General features: G+C 36.7%; 1 protein-coding gene across 19 annotated transcripts in view; it reads left to right on the forward strand.

Annotated features, from left to right (window-relative positions):
* PARD3 (par-3 family cell polarity regulator) overlaps positions 1-20,836 on the forward strand; it is a 457,718-nt gene that overhangs the window by 232,178 nt on the left and 204,704 nt on the right. For 10 of the 19 annotated variants that reach the window (XM_037383388.1, XM_037383402.1, XM_037383404.1 and 7 more), the window contains 4 exons: positions 314-405; positions 4,447-4,530; positions 14,265-14,390; positions 15,776-16,158. In XM_037383388.1, the coding sequence (XP_037239285.1) occupies positions 314-405; positions 4,447-4,530; positions 14,265-14,390; positions 15,776-16,158 (685 nt within the window). Of the gene's footprint in view, positions 1-313; positions 406-4,295; positions 4,308-4,446; positions 4,531-14,264; positions 14,391-15,775; positions 16,159-20,836 lie in introns of all 19 variants that reach the window. The other 9 variants (XM_037383395.1, XM_037383393.1, XM_037383391.1 and 6 more) reach the window with 1 other exon arrangement.

The raw sequence follows: 20,836 nt of genomic DNA on the forward strand, positions 1-20,836 counted from the left end.
TGGTGCTTTTACCTGTCTACTTTTTAAAAAATGTTGGCTGTGATAGCTTCTGTAACATTGCTTTTGTAAGTGTAGTAAAATGATGATTGAAAACTATCAATATCATGGCAAAACCACATAAAGTGACACCCCCCCCCCCCCCAATTGACAACAGTTTCAGACAGCAACAGAAAATATTTTTTGTAGTTGTGGAAGCACACATTTCCACTACACGTGGTAACCCCAATAATCTGAAAATGGTAAGATGACATTATTAAAATGCGTTAACCTATCAAACCTAGGTTTCAATGATTTTTATTTTTTTAATATCTAGGATGAAGATCGAACAGAGGAGGACAATAGCAGAGTTGAGCCTGTTGGACATGCAGACACTGTTTTGGAGAATGCTACCAATTTTTCCCTGGAGTAAGTTACTGGCAGAATACATTGTTCTAAGGATGAGTCTTGAGGCTGAATATAGACTAGCAAAACCCTCAGAATAATATGAATGATGCTGCTCTTACAGTGGGGCAGTCTTTTTTTTTTTTTTTTTTTTTTTTTTTTTAGGTCATATTTCATTTTGGTTTTAAACAATTTGCTTCATGGAGCTTTTTTAAAGCAGGTTTTAAACAGTTTAAAAAGCCTGTGTTAAAGATGAGCATTGGAAACTTGACATTTATAAGTGCTGATGCTACAGTACATTTTCTGCCTCAAAGAAGATGCTTATTTGATGGAACTCTGAAAACTTGACAGAAGGAATAGGGGTCAGCGCTAGCACAAATAGATCAACAGGCAAGAATTTCAAAAGGAAATATCTTAATTCCTGTCACCAGTTCACAGTCTACTGGGAAGATGTGCATGCAGGTCACATAAGTTATGTGATCAGAAGTCTTATTCTTTGTGAATGGATCAAAACTGATGTTGTTCAGGACTGGGAAGCTCTGCCTAATTTAAGAAAAAAATCAGTAGAGGATACTTTATTTTGTCATGAGATACAGCAAGCTTGACCTTTTGCATTTCATTGCAAAGAGCTGATCCATACTTCACTGTGGAATTAATGAGAAAATATCCCTTCTAGCCTTAAATTAAGCCTTTTAAATTGATTCAAGTTAAATTTTAAATAAAAGTAAATCTTCTGCTCCTATTATTTCTGAATTGAATTATGAATTAGTTGCAGAGGTTTAAACATTAAAGATCATGGTGGCATCTATTGGCAGTACATGCTGAATTTTACTCTGTTCCATTTAGAAAATCTGTAACATTATAAATTCCAAATGCTGTTTGCTAAATAGAGTTTGCAGAACTTCTGTCAAATTTAATGCTTCTTGGTGTTGCTTTTAAGTGACTTACTGACTTTTCATCATATACTACTTCATTCTTTTCTATTTTGATATCATACTACTTTGCATGTTTGTTTGAAGTAGTTGGCCCAAACTTCTGAGAAAATCGGGAAGGAAAATAGAAACACTCCTCGCTTAGGAAGGGTTCATTTCCTTTTGTTTTCCATTTTACTTTGTTTAATATTTGAATTTGGGACAGATTATTTTTTTAAGAAAAAGTATACTAAAAATGAATGCCTAGATCTTAAATGTGTATTTTGGGAAAAAGAAAGGTTACTGACTGAAGCAGTAGAACAAGTTAAACAGTGTAGGCTGGATATGAAAACTGACCTTTTTTAAAAAAAAAATTATTTAAGCTATGTTTCCACTTACAACGATTCTGGGTGAATCACAGTGATTTTTATTTGTTCTCTTCCTCAGCCCTCAGTTTTCTTTAAGCTAATAGGAAAGTCAGAAAAAAAGTTGATCATAAGGAGCCACAGCTATACCAATAGCAAAAAATGTCTTTTGGAGGTGAAAGGTGTTGCTTGATTACCATGAGCTGCTTTGCACGCTAGTTTAATGAAAACTTAGCCTTAATGTACAGTGAGAATGAAATGAAGTTAGCCTATATGGGAACTGGGGCAGGGAACATTACCAAATGCTGTAATGCTGTCAGTCTTAAAACATTGGTCCAAGTCTGAAAAATAGCACGTTTTTGGCTGATCTCTCAGCTCTCCTGTTGTTGCAACGCTTTCTTGAGCTAATGTGGTGGTTTGACCTTGGCTGGATGCCAGGTGCCCACTAAGCCACTCCATCACTCCCCTCCTCAGCTGGACAGGGGAGAGAAAAATATAATGAAAGGCTCATGGGTCGAGATAAGGACAGGGAGAGATCACTCAGCAATTACTGTCACGGGCAAGAGAGACTCGACTTGGGGAAAATTAGTTTAATTTATTACCATTGGAATCAGAAAAAACACCTTCCCCCCACCCCTCCCTTCTTCTGAGGCTTAACTTAATTCCCAATTTCTCTGCTTCCTCCCCCCCGCCAGTGGCACAGGGAATGGGGAATGAGGTTGTGGTCAGTTCATCACACGTTGTCTCTGCTGCTCCTTCCTCCTCACACTCTGCCCCTGCTCCAGCGTGGGGTCCTTCCCATGAACTTCTCCAGCATGGGTCCTTCCCACAGGCTGCGGTTCTTCACACACTGCTCCAGCCTGGATCCCTGCAGGGTCACAAGCCCCGCCAGCAGCCGTGCCCCAGCGTGGGCTTCTCTCTCCACAGGGCCACAGGTCCTGCCAGCAAACCTGCTCCAGCACAGGCTTCCCACGGTATCACAGCCTGCTCCGGGCATCCCCCTGCTCTGGCGTGGGGTCCTCCAGGGGCTGCAGGTGGGGATCTGCCCCACCATGGGCTCCCTGGGCTGAGGGCACAGCTGCCTCACCGTGGGCTTCACCAGGGGCTGCGGGGGAACCTCTGCTCTGGTGGCTGGAGCCCCCCCGCCTCCTCCTGCACCGACCTGGGGGGCTGCAGGGCTGCTGCTCTCGCACAGTCTCACTCCTCTCTTCTGCTGCATTTTTTTTGTGCAGATTTCCATCCCCCTCCCCCCTTCTCCTTTCTTAAATACGTTATCCCAGAGGTGCTACCACCATCACTGATGGGCTTGGCCTTGGCCAGTGGCAGATCCTTCTCGGAGCTGGCTGGCATTGGCTCCACTGAACATGGGGGAAGCTTCTAGCAGCTTCTCACAGAAGTCATGCCTGTAGCCCCCCCACTACGAAAACAGTGGCAACAGGGATAGAGACCTTCCATTTATGTTGTTTAAAAAATCAAACACAAATTGAGGCATACAACAAATATAAAGGCTACATTAAAAATACATTTTAAAAAATTTAATGTGAAAGAAATATAGAAGAAAATGTATTGCAGTGTTTGTGCTGACTTCCTAACAATATGTGGTCTGGTTATTCTCAAATTCCAGATTAAGCACTTCAAGCTTTTGTGATAGGCCACCGTATGATCAAGAGCTTATTGAAGGAAGTAGAAAATCTTTTACTGCTATCACAGGGCATTGGTCTTGTTCTTTACTCCATTTCTAGATTACATTTGATTTGTATGCTGATGAGAAATAACCTTCTCAAAGATCTGTATGTATATGTAGTGCCAGGAAATATGGGAAAAGTATGTAATACTAGAGAGAGGCATAAGCCACAAATTTAAATTGTGGCTTTTGTTCAGATCTCTCACTTCCAAATTTACTGAGAGGTTTGGCCTTCATGTATTGTTTTCTCATCTGGGTATTTATAATTCTTTATGGTTTATGGGCTGTATTCCACCTTTCCAGATGTAGGCGTGTTTCAAACACATCAGTAGATGTGGTCCAAATCTATTTCTAGAAATTTTGCATGTCTCTTTCTGAACCTGTACTTTTCTCTTTCACTTTTTCCCCCTCTACAGCAAAAAGCATAATTGAAAACTATATGCATAGTTGCTTCTGGAGGAGGTCTGGTTGGTTTTGAATGTTACAGTTAAATCTTACTGTGGAAACTTCACCTAGTAAGGAAATACAGATCCAGCAATCTCCCAATAGAAGAAATGGATTTACAATAAAACAAATTGATTTGTTTTAAAACTAGAAGAATTTAACAAATTTAAAAATTGAACAATGCTTATTTTATTAAGGGGTAGTTACATGAAAGCTAATGTTAAAGCTGGTAAGGCTTAGAGTGGTCTCTCTCCAAGTTAAAAAAATAAAGCATATTAGTGCTTAATGATCAGTTTTTAGGCTTCTGAGGAAAAATTGTATTTCTGCTCAATGGTCCAAACAGTTAACTTTAAATTGAACTTTAGAGTAAGGAAGAAATAAAACAATGCATGCGATGATACTGCCTATTTTTTTGTAGCAAACTCAAGTTTAGGAAAAAATTATTTGATTTTTTTGTTTGTTTTATTAATTGAACTATTTTTTATGATTGATCTCCTTTCATGCCATCAGATTAATCTTCAGGTACGTAGCATTCAGCAATGCTTTCATCACCATGAATTGATTTCTGGAATAGTTTTGGTTTTCTGTGTATGTTTGTGTGGGGTTTTTTGGTTCCTTCACGGTACATGTTCATATTCCCTCATTCGTCATTGTCTCACAGTGATATGGTAAAGCTCGTAGAAGTCTCCAATGACGGCGGGCCTTTGGGAATCCATGTAGTGCCTTTCAGTGCCCGAGGCGGAAGGTAAAGTATCGTGTAGGATTTTAATTGAACTGTAACTTGCTGTGTTTTATCTTAGTTGTGTTAATGTTTGTACTACGTGCTTTTGCCTTCTGTAGAATATTGTATGTTTTTCAAAAGGCAGTCTCACCGATTAAGAAAGGAAGAAATGCAAGTTTACTGACTCTGTAGTTGGAGTGGAAACTAATGGAAAGGCTCTGCTTGAAAGGAGTTAGAACTGTGGGGTTTTAATAGAGTTTCTGTTGTAATCTCATGGGAAATTGGGAGTATAAAGATGTTTCCTTTCGCACTCTTAAAAACTATAATTGGCTGCTTTAATATTTATGCAACATTTGCTTGCTCACTGTTTAGAGCCACAAGTTCCCAAATAACAGCAGGAGTCTAAACTAGAGGTGTCCTATGCCTGTGCATGATAGTGGAAGAGGAAACAATCATCACAATTTCAATGTTTTGTGTTGTCCCATCTGTTGGGTTTAAAATGAAGTAGCAAAACCAGTTGAAACATTCTGATTTTGGTGAAGGTGAACCTTTTCTATTACATGGCAGGCTGGAACTCCTGAAGTTGGATTGCTTACAAAAAAAAAAGTGTAAGGAAAGTCCTTTACATTAAAAAATATAATGTGGGGGACTATATTAGTAAACAGAATGCATCATCTCTAATGCTTACTTTGCTGTAGTAGAGTTTTAGCATTTAGGGTCATTAACATCGTCTCAGAAAAATAGTTTTAACTTTTGCAGTAATTAGTGGGGGATTTGAAGCCTTTAAGTATGTTGAAAAATGTTAGTTCTTCAGGAATATATGCAAATTTTATTCTGGTCATGCATATTCTAAGTATACCCTGTATTTTCCTTCTTTAAGGAAAAGGGGAACAAACACATATTTTAAAAGTAATCTTTGATTACATATGAAGGGGTGTTATGTTTCCACACCTGTTGACCCAGCAGCATTTTCAGTTTAGTAATTAGGAGCAAAACTAACTTGCTATACATGTATACATATCTGAAATATTAATATCCTCTTTTCAGAAATGATAAATGTGTTTTTCCTTCTATACTAAATACCTTAACAGGATTGTAAACACAGAGGAATAAGAACTTTATTTGCAGTTGTTACTTTAAACCCAGTGCTTTCATAGCCATACTGATATGTATAATGAGAAAATGTAATTTTTTTAATTTTAAGGCTACTTTTTCTGAGGACCACAAGTTTGAAGAACAAACTTCTGTAAAGTGGTAAATGATTCTATTCATAATCTGAAATTCAGTAAATTCAGTGTGGGGATGGGAAGGGCAGGAGTGAGTGGTACTTCAAACATAAGGTCAGAAGTAAGTTCCATGATGCTGGAAATGCTTGAAATGTTCACACAGTTATCTGGGATTTAGACAGTGTGAAGGCTAAGAAAAAGACTGGTTTAAGAATGTTGGCTGGCTACTAAGTACTTTTTAAATAAAAATGATGTTAGAAATGTATATTTTCAGATTTTGGATGAGAATTTAAACTCAGATAAAATTCACTTCCAGGATGTTAATGTGGTTGTCAAGTCTGAGGGCAAGCTTAAACTGTTTATACATAATGAGAGCACATAAAATGAAAAAAACCATAAACACAGAAATAAAATATCTCACTTTTTTAAAAGGATGCTATCTACATCAAGAGCTATGAAAGATTTTTAACTCTTTTTGTCCTGATTTTGGGATTATATGGTGAAGTTTTATTATCAGAAAGCCAATTTTAAATATAGATGTTTAGAATCAGGAGCTACTTGAAAACAGAATTCTATTACAAGGGAAGTGATTTTTATATTAAAATGTATCTATTTTTTCTTCATAATACTGGAACTTCCCTCACTGAAAAGTGAATGGTACGTGCAATCACTGAGTGAGTTTCATCTCCCTCCCCCAAAATAATTGGCTGGAGAGGGGACATATTTGGGTCCATGTCTTCAAAGTGTGGAGGAGTAGACCTCAGGTATTTCCGAAACATTTCTCCCATGCTTTCTGTGTTGTAGTGGAAGAAAAGTAGAGTGCATTGCTTGGTATTGATGATAAGCACTTGTGTTGTGCTGCTGCTGTACTGTCAGCTGTGCCCACACCTCTACATGCTTTCACTGGGAACAGTGACATTTTCTCCAGCTGCTTGCGGTGTGGTCAGGGAAAGGAATGCACCCACCTGCAGTTCTGGAGTGCTTGATGGTGGTTTTTGGTTTCTTTCTAGACACCCCCCCCCCCCTTTCTTTTTTTTACTTTTTCTTCTGGTCCCCCAGCTCTTTTGAGCAAATAAGATACGCTGGTTCTTTTTTTGCTCAATTCAGAGAGAGAGCAGGTGCTTGGCAGGGATTCTCTTCTGCCTATTTGTTTCTTGCTCTAGCACATGGCTGCTCTTTGATCCTCCTCTCGCTGCAAAGCATAATGCTGCACGCTAGAGTGAACTAACTTATTTGAGCAGGTGATCTGCTCAATAGAAAATTAAATATACAAAACCAAACACAGGACTTGGTAAAGACTTAGAGGGATGTCCAAAAAGAAAAGATCTAGTGTATCATATAGTTTAGTCCCTTGGCCCACTCTTGGTTTATATTTGCTTGGTGTCCAATTCCACTTATGCTGTGTTTTCAATTATTTTCTTCTAGTCCCTTTCTTTTGCTTTTGAAAATGTTACTCAATAGGCAATGTTACTAAATCAATAAATCTAAAAAGTGAAAAAAATGTAAAATGTACTAATGCGATTCTCCCTTTTTTCCCTATGCAATAAACAGGGGCCTTCTCCTGCCAAAAAATTCCCCCTTCCCCAAAGCAAACACCCCCAACCTCTAAAAATTGTATGCCATAACTATGTCTATTTATATTGGGGAAATATTTGACTTTTTCATGGTCTTGTGAGGGTTTGGGTTTGAGTATGATCTGTCTTCAGTATTGGGTTTTGATCTTGAACAAAATCTGTAAATATCTATTCTTTGTCATTATAGATGCTACTAATTATTTCTGTTCATAGTAAACAAGACTTTTTTAATGAAGAAAAAAATCTTTTATTAATTCTCTGGGAAAAGTACTATCGAACTGTACAGACATGGTCAAACTTTCGTCTGTGGATGTGATTCCTTATTCTGTTTTTACCTCTAGAAGTTCATCAGTCCTTTATTGGCCTTTTTGATTATATGCTTTGGATAAGAGTGTGTTCACCTTTTCAAAAGGGAGGAGGGGCATACATATTCATCACCTTATGGTTGTGTTTCAAAATAAAAGTTTTGTTTGCAAAACCTGCTTGCACATTTTTGCTATAGCATAGATGCAGTGCTAAGAAGAATAGGAAGAATGAAAATGAAAGCAGAGAGAATGACAGAATAGGAAGTGAACAGAAAAGTTTTTAGATACAAGTAGAGCAAAGAGGAAATGAATGAGAGGAAAGCACAAAAGGAAAGAAAATTCTAAATCTGTGCAAAATTGCCTTTAGCACTAATCCTTCCTTATTAGGTGCCCATAGAGGAGAGCAAGCATTCAGTCCCTTAAGAACAGCATTTGAGTAGTCCTGTCTGATAGGGATGTGTTGTTGATGCATAAAATGGGGTTGCATCAAGTTCTCCTCTGCAAGCTTAAGAGTATTTCTAGCGTAATTTACCATTATATGGCCTCTTCTACTTTTAAGAGTCTTTGAAATCTTCTCAAGCTCTATACCGTAGCTGCTCTTCCAAAATCCTGCTATGTCTGTCTTTGGAAGGAGATTGAACTGAAACAAGGAATATATGAGATTACATTAGAAATCTCTGTGAATAATGATATGGAAGTTACAGTCCCACAGTCCCAAGACCACTGTGATGTCTACTTAGTAAAACAGAACAGAAAAGGATTTGTCTATTCATCTGATAACCCCATAAAGAACATGCATTAAGAAGTATCAGACATGTTACTTTGATGCAGAGCATTATGTAGGGCTCTGCCAGCTGTTCTTCCTATGAAGCATGCCACAAAATCCATGATAAACTGTACAGCTAAAACCTGGCAGCTAAAAATATTTGGTCTATGTTTCTATGCTATATATCCTACATGTCTTTAAAATATAATGTCTTTACAATAATAAGGAAGTCTCAGAAGAATGGGAAAAATAAGAGACTGAATTATATGGCTTTTTGTCAGTTTAAATGACAGTTTTAACAGATTTTATTAAAACAATGCAAAACCTCAGATGAAGGTAGGCATTGATGTATACACAATCCCTAAACTAGAAAATTGTTTGTATGTTTTTGTGTTCTGTAGTTTTTTATTTTTTTTAATTTTTATTGCTTTTAGTGGAAGTGTCCTTAATTTTCTAGAGTTTATAAATCACTTCATATTTCACTGTAAAAGTTTTAGTCTTAGTCTGTTACTCAAGATACAAAGAAAACTAAAGTAATAGCTAGTGGCCGTTGTCTACACTGAGAGTCCTTAATACTGCCTTCAAGGTGCCTCTCTAATGATCGTATTCTATTTGATCATCTAGGAGTTATGTGTTATCTGCATCTCCATTTATTCCTCTCCTGCATTTCCAGCCTTTCAAATCTCAAAGGTAGCCTTGGTTTTCAAAAACAACTGCATTAGAAAAAGATTCCCTGTGGTGTGAATGTATCGTTCCCTCACTCTTTTAGCTGGATTCAAGGCTTTCTTTGTCTGATCTCAGCCTTTAAAAAGTTATATGAACTTAATTTGAAGTATTATTCGAGGTAAAAAGCCGAGGAGTAGTTATGAAAGACTTGAAATGGGTTCTGGACTTCAGGTATGAAAACTGAGAAAGTTATTTTAATGCCTTCACAGTAGCACTGTGATGTCAATGTAGTGCAAAGAAGTTTATGTCCAATTTAGCACTGATCAGCCACAGTAATTTAACTTGAACAAACAAGCTGATTTGCCTACTCTAACCTCCAAATCTCAGGAAATTTATACCATGTTTATGTTCCTGTAGTGCTTCTCAAAGGTCTTTCATGGCATGAAACCACTACACATCAGATTTTTCAAGCAGTCCTTTTTTTTGCCCCTTAATCTAGTTTTTGCTTTTTTATGTTAGTGTCTTTACATAAAACATCTAAACTGGTTATTTTCTCTTCTGACTGATTTGATTATATTACAGTTAGCTTACAGGTAATAGGTAAATAACTTCAGTGTGTAGGTACAACAGGCGGTGATGGCCAAATCATATTCTAGATGCTCAATGTAATATTTTTATTACTCTTATAGTATTTACACTGTCAGTTTTTATTAAGACAAATTATAAACATTTCCATACAGCTGGATGGCATGTGGGGAGTTCACAATTTCAAAGAACTACCCAGACTAACTCAGGCAATTTAGATGTCAATAAAACATTCACTGCTTATTTCTAGTTTTGTCATTGGTTGCAATTTATACTGAGAACTGAAATGTTAACACATGTAGCTGAGTTTATTTTAATTGTATAATTAGAGTAATGAACCTTGTGGAAATACAGTGGTGCAAATGCTAATCTAATCTGTTTACATTCCCAATTAGATATTTAAAACAAATACAAAGATTGAGCTCTGTGCCCTAGTACTGTTTCCCTTCTGTCCCCATGACAGCTAACGTTAGTCTAAAATAGTGCAGCTACCAAATTTCCATTTATAATTATTTTTTCGACAGTGTTTTAGACTTGCAGAGTGTCTTGCAGAGGTTCACACAATATTTGATCTTGTTCTTAAAAAGGTTATAGTTTAAAATTTTTATAATGGAAAAATTTATCTTAGAAAATGCATTGGCTTAGTTTAACTGGACGTGATTAAGCAAATTCAAATGCACTCATATATTTGTATGCTACATGGTTGTTTTTAAACAAATATATATACTGACTTCTGTATTTTATACTAGAATAGTTTATGGGCTTTCAAAATTATGTTTTCCTAATGTAGGAAACGTAATAGTGAAACTGTAGTAGAGCTGTATCTCCACTTATCAGGATTAATGGTGGTGGCATACAGCAGGGGAAAAAAAAAACAATTAGTTTTTAGGTTATTGCATATTTGCAATATCAGGTCTACTCAGTTTATCTCCAGTTACTGCAACAACAAACATGAATTCCCATAATGCCTTTTTTAGAGTCATATTCTTATATCTAACCGTAATATGTTGAAGAAATACTGTAAGAAATTGATAGGCTTTTGGTACTGATTTTCAGGGACATGCATTTTCTGCAAGTTCTAGGAGAGTTTATTCTGCTTTGCAGAACCACATTCAGGAAATTGTTTCTGGAACTGTGTCTAAAGGGATCCTTTGCCCCATGTCTTTATATTAAAAACTTAAGTAAATTAAAGGGCACGGTGAGGATCCTGATTTCAGATTTGGCTCAGGCTGTTCATCCAGCCTTGAATCTGTTCTCAGTGACTTCAGCTTTATATTCCTTGGTTAACCTAGCTCTAACACTTGTTACAAAGTAAAATCCTCATGAGCACCATATGTTGTGTCTGAGATGAGCAATCTCGCATTAGTAGAACTTGTAGCCTTTGTTTAATGAGATTATTAGCAATTTTGACTGGTAGTTTATTTATGTGTTACATTATTTTACCATTGATTAGGATTGCTAATATTTTTACTAGATTTGAGAGTTTAGGTGAAGTAAATTTAGGAAATGACAAACCATGTATAAAGATGCATCTTATATTAATAATTTAATATAACTTCAGAATGCAAAATGGTAGCATCATTTCAAGTAAAATACTATACAAAAAGCATTGATAGACTAATTTGTAATCATAAATACATGGTGATATTGGGATGAAATCATTATTTTGTATAGAGTGTTATCATAGTATTAATTTGGAGTGTTGTACTTTATGTAGAATATGTTTTGATATTTAGTATCTTGCTATTTTGATATTTTTTATATTTAACCATGTAAACAAAACACCTGTTGCAGTTCCTGTGTATGCTCACAGCCAAGTATTGCATGCACATTCAAATTCTGAATTGTCTTTGGGCATTACAAAGCACACCTGCATCAAAGTGCTGTTGGGGATGAAGGGAAAGAAAAAAAAAAAAAAGAGTAGACACAATTCTTTCCTCTTCTCCTCAGATATTTTGGTGGTTTTCTCTTAAATGTAGCATTCCCAATTTTATTTTTGCTTGCTTATCTCTTCCTCACTGAGACATGTCCTCTTCAGTAACTTCACTGTGCAGATCACACATTGTCTCCCCAGAGAAGTTCAACAAATCAGAAGTGAAAGTCACAAAGTTGTTTTCTAACCATCAGTTTTGTATGTATCAAAACTATAATTCTGATAAAAATCATGCAGTGAAAGCATACAAGTCTTTTTCCTTTTTATTAACATTCATTACTTAGTGCTTTCTGCAACTAAGGATGTATGCATATTTTTATATAATTATCATTTTTAAAAATCTGAGACTGTCTTCAAAGTGTGTTTTAGTGAATAGAAGGAAAAAGGGGTTGAATTGCTATTTTGAAAACGTCTTTTGTTTTACTTTCTGTGACAATATACCTTCATAATGATCAGCAAGTTTTAGTACAATGAATGGAGCATGATGTGGTCATTAAATTAGTGCGTGACTGTTGTGGAGTTTTAGAATTTTATGTCATGCAAAGTATGAGGATGGTGGGAAAGGCAAACAGCAAACCATGTAAAATACCTAGATAATACAAGGTGTTTCACTACTTTGGTGATCAAGGGAAAAAAAAAAAAAAAAAAAGGAAGAATTGTTTTTGCTTTGGGAAATTTGGGAAAATTGGTTTTGCTTTTTTTTAACTTCTCCTTTTTTCATGGGAGATGCTGGGGTGTTGCAAGGAACTTACAAAAGTTGGAACTTCTAAAAGTTGGAACTTCCAAACCCAAAGGATATCAGCTTGGGATGGGGAGGGATAGGAGACACTAGTTTTGTTTTGTGGGGTTTTTTTGGTTTTGTGAGTTTGGTTTTTTTGGTGTTGTTGGGTTTTTTTGGTTTTTTTTTTTGGGGGGGGGAGGGGGTGTTGTTGTTTTTTGAAATGCATGCATTCTAGAGAAATGATACTTTAGCTTTATGGAATCTTTCTGGTTCTTGTGCTCACCAATGCTATTGCAAAGAGACAGATTGCTAATTGCAGCAGCTGAGCTAAAGTCAAGCCCAATCACAATTAGCATCAGTGACTGTGCCCAAGCAGTCCATCGGGAACCAAATGAGAGTGGAGGTTTGCCTCTGATGGGACACCCCCACCCCTCACCCCACCCCCGGAGAGGTCAAAGGTGCAGTAGAGGTGTTTGTAAATTACTCCATATCAGGTGGAAACAGAATAGTATCACTTAAATGTTAATGTCTGACTCAAACATCATTTGATGATTTGTGTTGTCATAATGCTTTATGTTGTTTTTCTCCTCACAGTCTGTCTACATGTACAGATCCTTTCAATATCATATCTTAATGTCTCTAGGTGGTTCCAAAATGGAAATACTACTAGGATCGTTTCTCTTACTCCTTCATCTGCCTTGTAGGAGAAAACGTATGACTGTTCTGTAAAATATATGTCTTATTTGCATATGTTGATGATAAATTGGTAAATGAAGAATTTAAAGTGGAAGAAATAAGTTAAAAGCTGATTTTGCTTTTCTGACCCGTTTGATGAAGTGCTCGAGTGCGTATATAACTTTCGAGCGCATGAGGAGTCCTTTTAAGCAACATTGACTGCTCATTTACTTTGAGGTATGTGTGAACTGAAGTGCTACGATCACTGAAAGTTTTGCGCTAAAAGACATATGTGGTCTTGCAATTCCTGCCACGCAACCAAGTATTTTTCACGCCATGCCTTGAAATGACTTCTGAAAAAGTAATGGTGTTGACTTGGATGATGTGAATTTGACCCACTGATACATCCTGTGGGATTTCAATGTAAAGCTGATCTTCTTTAAAAAAAAATCAAGTGCAGTGTCGATGCAAGAATAATCCTGAAGATTGAATCCTTCTTCAGACCTAGAGTTCAGGTATAGAAACATCATTGACTTTTCACACTATCCTACCTCAGAAATCCACTCTTCAGGATCCATTTCATAATTTCAGGTTGAACATTTGTTTACCTTTTCTTTCTAAGAATGTCCTTAAGGTGACACTGCGGGTAAGCACTAGATAGAAGTGACCAACTCATTGCACAGAGGCTATCAAATGGTAGCCAATTAAGTTAAGATAATATGCTGAATTAAAAATGGCATATAAGTTTTTAATTTCCTCTTTGCCGTTTAGTAAAAAAGTTATGGTTTAAAAATAAAAGCATTCGGTTCACGTGAATTTCTGGAGTCCTCTACCCATTCCCTTCATTACAGGCTGCTTGTTTTGTGAGATGACCCCGCGTTTTGCTTGCATAGAGGCAGTAGTGATGGCTGCGATATTCTCTGCTAATTCAGAAGTTTAAATTTTAAGTTGAACCAGTTCAACTTCGGTCAACTAGCAGAAAAGATGCCAACTGTCAGATGTGTGGTGCTTCTTGGAGCTTTTACTGCTCAGAAATCTAGGCCTTTTGCAAGAATGGATGTGCTATCATCACACTGTCTGTTCATTCTTATTTTTAAATGACATGCTTGATTCACCTAGGCTTTTTGTTTCATGGATAAATGAAAATAATTCAGGTAAAAATTATTTCAAACTATGGTATCCTACTTCAAGGTAAAGATGGTTTAAAATTTAGTTTCTATAGTGGTTATGATAAAATATTAAATCAGTAGGATTTTCTAAGCTGAAAATTGTTTAAACAGTATTCATTTGTAATCTTAATGTTGCAGAACCCTGGGGCTGCTGGTGAAGCGATTGGAGAAGGGTGGAAAAGCTGAACAAGAAAACCTTTTTCGTGAGAATGATTGTATTGTCAGGATTAACGATGGAGACCTTCGGAACAGGAGATTTGAACAGTAAGTGTACTTACAATGTATTAAATTGCAGTATTTAATCTTTAGTACTGCACCTTGCTGTAATTTGAGGAAAGCAAAAAAAAAAAAAAGTCTAACTTTGCCTTTCTAATAAGGAAACAATACACCAAGGGACGCGAATGTTTTTTAATTAGCCAAACTATGAAAAATTCGGGATAATATATTGTCATTAGAATGTATGCACTTCTTATTTGATTGTTTTTGCACATTATGGAGTTTTTCTTCTTGCACTGCTAAACTATTTGTCCTAAAATTCCTGCATGTCTTCTGTTTTTATACTTGCAATGCATCATGTTCAATATAAGTGGATAGCATAGAGACTTCATTTCTAAAATTTTAAAAATAGTTGTGGTTTTATATGTGTGAGAACTAAAGGTACTATATACAGAAACTTCCTGGAGACGTTTGAGAGATTGTAAGTATTTGTGCAGTGGATGCTGGACTTGGTAGAATCACAGAATGTTGAATCAGAAAGACTTTTAAAAATGACATCAGCTTGTAGTTCACAGATACTGAAAGAGAAAGCAGAAAAGAGGTATGCAGAAAATTAGTGATTTCAAAGATGATAATACTGTTCTGAATACCCTAACAGTTTGAGGGTCCAAGAAATATCATTTATTCTGATCATCCTATACTTAATATACAGTTGAAATGTGTTTTTTTTAATTTATTTGGCTCTAACCTGGATTGGAACATGACCCTGTACCGTATGGTTGAAAGCAGCTTTTTCTCTGCTTGTCCTGTGATTCTGAATCACAATTTGTTAAGCCTGAGAAGAGACTTTTTGACTTTGTGTACTTAGGATCATGACCCTAGAGCAATGTCTGTCAGTGCAGGCTTAAACATTTTTTTTCCCTGATTTCTTAATGTTGTATTCTGAAAGCCTAAAAACTTCAGAAAAGCATAAACTAGACTTTTTGCAAGAACTGCACATACTTTCAGCAAATTACGGAAATACATAGTCTTTGTATAAAGTGTAATTTTCATTCTAATAATTTTGTTGTCACTGTGATTACTGTTATCACAATTATTGCAATTATCAAGGTTCAAAACAAAAGGACACTGCAGTCCTGCCATAGGACTGTCTGCATTTTAAGACTGTGGTTAATTAGTTTGCATTTCCAAATCCAGTATTTGGTACATTAGTTGTTAAACATATTTAACCATTTTGTTTTCCCCTAAGGAAATAAACCGTAGCAAAAAGCAGACCAAGTAGACTAGTGAACAGATTCAAGTTTTATGGTTTATGCTTGAGTGCAATGTGTCTGTCAGCTTGTGTTGCTTAATTAACATTAGTAATTATGCTTATAATGCCTTGTAGTCTGCCAGTCCTAATTTGCTAATTTTCTGTTAATTTTGAAACCTAGAGCACAGCATATGTTTCGCCAAGCCATGCGTACGCCATTCATTTGGTTCCATGTGGTCCCTGCGGCTAATAAAGAGCAGTATGAACAGTTGTCCCAAAGCGAGAAGAACACGTACTACTCCAGCCGGTTCAGCCCCGATTCCCAGTATGGTGACGGCAAAAGTATTAACAATTCTGGACTTCACACATTACAAAGAATGTCTCGAGCGGGTAACCAGTCCGATCAGACAGACTCCTACTCGCAGCTACCTCATAGTGTGAATTCATCAGGGAAACCACCCTCGGGCCTGGTACCGTCACCTCAAAAAGTTCTCACCTCCACTGCAAACAGTGGGTATAACACCAAAAAGATAGGGAAGAGGCTCAGTATACAGCTGAGGAAAGGTAAGGCACTAATACACTCCTCATATAGCATAACATATATGTGTGTAGTGTATGTATGTGTGTTCAGTGCCGTTGTATTGGGCAGGGCAGCTTGCAGTAGCGGGGGATGTGATGGATTTTTGAAGCCAAGGGGCTGACTTTTCCCTGATAGCATGCCCAGGAGCCCAGCCATACACTTGAGTGTGTGCAGCATGTTCACAAAAGGCTGTTTTGAAGAGCGCTTTTAACATTTTCTGTCTCTCCGCTAATGGAGAAGTGCAGTACATGCTACAAATTCTGTTGGCCAAGACCGAGGGACTCGTGAACTATATAATATGAATAAATAAGGCAAAATGACCCATATTCTGTACTTAGTTATAATGACTTTTCAAACCGAGTAACTGTGTTTTTTCCGTTAGATTTTAAGTGTGTGCTGGATCCAGTTGGTAAATTGGACTTTCTAATTTCCAGCTAAAGCTTTCATTCCACTGAGTTGTGAAAGTGTGTGTTTAAATGATTGAGATGTAATGTGAAATTTCCTACCGTGGCCCTTATGCTGATGTCGTTTGAATGGGCGTGAGAGACTAAGGGCAGAGGAGCAAGTGGTTGGTCCTTATCTCAACATCTGTGTTATATGTACATATGTAGACACATTGCTACATCCCTGGAATTTGTATGATGTGTTAAATGGCCTAAGTGAGAAAACGTGGTATTTTTGTGTAGTTACTGTCGCGACGGAGGGAAGACACAGTCACTCAATATGAGTGATCAGCAGACTTCGTTTATTGTACCTTACAGTCACCTTTTATGCCTTGTTATAATTAGCTCATACATATTACAAAAGTTAAGCTCATTATTGGTTAGTTGCCTAAATATCAAGCCCGCCCCTAGTTTCTCTTCTGTAGTTATCTGTTCCCACCTGCAACATTCTTTTCCCTCCGAAATCTTCCTATTATGTAACAAGAACAGCCAAAGACAGTGTATTTTTGCTTTTTCTTCAGATAAGCTGAGAGCGATGTGCATTTTTGTCCAGCCAGCTGGACTATGTCTATGTGACCCTTTTCAGCTAGCCAGTTATCCACAAGTTACCATCTAGACACTTAAGATAATCTGAGGTACAATAAAATGACATTTAGATGCAAGTATTTCTTAGCTTTTTGGGAAATAATTTTTTAAAGGATTATATGAGCTGGAAGCTTTATGTTATTAAAATGAGCATGTTTAAGGTTAGATATAAATTGATCTCCAGCAGGAAGAATAGGTTTTACACTACACAGCAAGAAGTTTGCCTATGTGACAGTATTCTTTGTGAACTAAAACTTCTTTCACATTGGATGTGCTTAGCATTAGTAATTTTAATTAAAATTTTTTATCAAAAAGTATTGAAGACAATGCATTGAATGCTTGAGATTTTACTGTTTCACAGGTACCAGGCTATTTGTCACCTTATCGGTGTGCTTTCCTTTCTATGAACTTCACATGAACCACCAGATTGCTTCTTTCTGGTTGCTGAATTTTAAGCTCTACAAACTTGGATGACATAAGGTTGAATTGACAGTTTGCTTCTGTTGTTGATGGTCCTTCAAGAAATTCTTTAGGCCATCAGCTCAGATCTGCCTGCTTGGAAAAATCTTGTTGGCGCAGTAAGGTATCACTGTGTCTACAAATATGGTCTCAGTCACTACAGTGATTTTTACCTTTTTTTGTGTGTGTCCGTAGAAACCTGTAGAAATATCACTGGGAATTTATGTAGAAGAATTCTTAATCAGGAGTGGAAATATGCATTTCATATAATTTTAAAGCACCAGGAAATGAATATAGAATGTGGGAACACAATGTTTTTTGATGAAACAAATGTGGAATTCTAGCTGCTCATAAGATATGAGAATATAATTTTGATGTGTTACGGATGTTTTTGAGGTTACATTTTGGTCATCTTGCACTGGATACATTTTCATAAATACTCGCCCCACTTCTATAATGTCATTTAGCTTTGCTGGCACCAGTATATTAAGTGTTTCTGGATTGAAGGAGATGGGTGCTACCTGTTAACTGAAAGTGTTCTGAAAGATACTTTAACATCTATTTCACACCAGAGAATTTTGATGGCTGTTACACTAGTAAAAGCTTTGAAATCCATATTTAGAGTATATTTCAGAGGTTTAGAGGGGATCTTTGCTTGTAACAATTTGCTTCTGTAAGAATAGTACTTACGAGGAAATGACATCTAGCTCAGATTATGGACAGACAGTACAGCAATGTACTGCATTTTCTGCATGGTAATCTTTTTAATTTTTTTTTAAATTGTGTTTAAGGAATGATACTTTTTTGTCATTGCTGTCTTTCACTTGTTAATATTCACTGTAGAAAGAGGGATGCTGGCCCATTTTGGCTTCCATTTGATCACTCTGAGAACATACATGAGGAGCAACAAATGAAGCAAAACACTTAAGGATGCCCCCAAGTAGTTTGCTATAAATATGAGTGCAATAGGGATGTTGATTGTCTTTGATTATTTCTAATGAAGGATGTTGTAATAATACAGGCGTTATAGATATTTAACAAATGTGTTCTCTTTGTAGCTAACAGGCAGCAGTTATTTCACCAATTACCATCATTAGATTAAAAACTCCTTGTGGGGTGCATTAAGACACGCAAGCGTGTAAAGCTTCATCTTGAAATTCACTTTTGATTTAACCTGTGCATTCTGGTTACTGATGTAGTATATGAGAACTGATGCTTTTTCAATACTGACAGACCTCCTTTATTACAGCCATGTTGCTATATATTGTGTGAGCTTTACTATATAAAATGACATGGTAAGATAACCCTACAGTATGTGCTTCTGTAATTATGATTTCTTAATATTTATTGCTGTTTTGGCATTTTAAAATAACCTGAACTTTCATAAGATTTAGCTGTTTAATAAAGTCAGAAGAGAAGGTCAGTCATATGTTTCAGTCAATGCAGAATGTTTGTTGGCTTTTTTTAGATGAAAATGGATATCTGTTTATCTTTCCTTAAAGGTCAGGGCCTGAACTTTTGGCATATAGATGTAGGGGTTATTGCTGATATTCTAATGCCATTAAGGCTGTGTAACAGTCTAGCTTAATAGCTCACACAAATTAAGATAGTGCAAGATGTGACATTGAGCATATGTTTACATATATTTTGGTGTAAGCTGATACAAAGGAAGTATAAATAAATAAATACAGTTCTTCACAGCTAATAGATAGAGAAAATAAGAACATGGATATAACACCCAGTGTCAGGAGAAATTTTGACCTCATATACACTGGGACAGTTCCAGAGTGTTTTTTTTCTTTGGTTGCAAGAGTTTGAGCCAATGCAGTTGAGAGAAATTTAGTCCAGCACTTATAAATAATAAACAACCAATTACACAACAGATCATTCTAAGGCTTAGTCTTTGAGCACTGAGTAGCTCTCAACATTTAGCCTGTTACTCACTAAGGCATTCAAAAGACTGCTTTTCAACTGGGCATTTTATTGCTCAGATTTCATATATACTGGGTTTGACACTGCTGTACTAATACAAGCCTGAAGTACTCAGTCTTTAAATTAGTCTCATTTTATTTGATTGCTCTTAAGTATAATGCCTATTGCTTCAGATCATTTCCATCTGTAACTACATATTTGTCTAGCTAAATTAAATATATAGTAGTTGACGTAAAATTTCAAAACTGAGCTCTTGTTTTTTGTCAGTCCTGCTTCCACCAAATATTTTCCTGGTTTTTGTCTGAAGCGTTCAGTGTATCAGGGTTTCAGTCCACATCTCCTCGCTTGGAGAGGGCAACTTAACTACTGTCCATGGGAGTTGCGATCATCTCTCCCTTTTTGGCCCAGAGAAATAGTAATAAATCTTGCAAAATACTATAGCTTCAAGAGAAAGAAAGCAGTGACACAAGTGCAGGATACCTGACTGGAGGAATGCTATAGGAATCACCGAGTCCATCACAGGAATGTTGTAGCAGCCGTGCTCGAGGAGATGGTGACTCCTGAGAGGAAGGAGACACCTTTGTGCAGTGCAACGGACAGAAATGGTTAAATTGTAGATGTGAGGAGGATTATGAGACTCATTGCTCTTCAGAGTTTCTTGTTGGATTCCTGTTTGGCTTGCTGGCCCTTCTGTGGTTAATCATGCTCAGTCTTACATACAGAGCCGAGCTTAAAAACTGCAGGTCCCACCAGGTGCCTGGGCGTTCAGGGTTATGGCGTGGTGACACCCAGCCCTGCCACACACAACTTGCTTTCTGCAAGAAGTCATAAGAGAGTCATTACAGCCACAAATAAGGTGCCACGGATAGTTTGGGAGTACGCTAATTTAAAATTGCATCAAGTTTGGTGTGGAGTAAAGCATATATATGTATGTGTGTGTGTGTGTGTGTATATGTGTGTGTGTGTATATATATGTATGTATGTATATGTGTATATATATATGAATGATTACTTGTTTTACTTGGGTTTAAATAGCCAAGCATCCAAGGCAGGGCCCTGAACTTCTCTGTAAGATATCCTGCATCATGTATCTGAAGTGTACAGATTTACATACATTTTTCATCATACTCTCCTGTTTTCCCACACATTATCTTGAGCCAGACTTTGAAATGACATTTTAAATTTTTATTTAAAATTTCTTTTGAAGTTGTATGTTCTCTTAGACCGATTTTAGTATTCCTTT

The sequence above is a fragment of the Falco rusticolus genome, chromosome 4 (genome assembly GCF_015220075.1).
Source record: "Falco rusticolus isolate bFalRus1 chromosome 4, bFalRus1.pri, whole genome shotgun sequence".
Taxonomy (NCBI): Eukaryota; Metazoa; Chordata; class Aves; order Falconiformes; family Falconidae; genus Falco; species Falco rusticolus.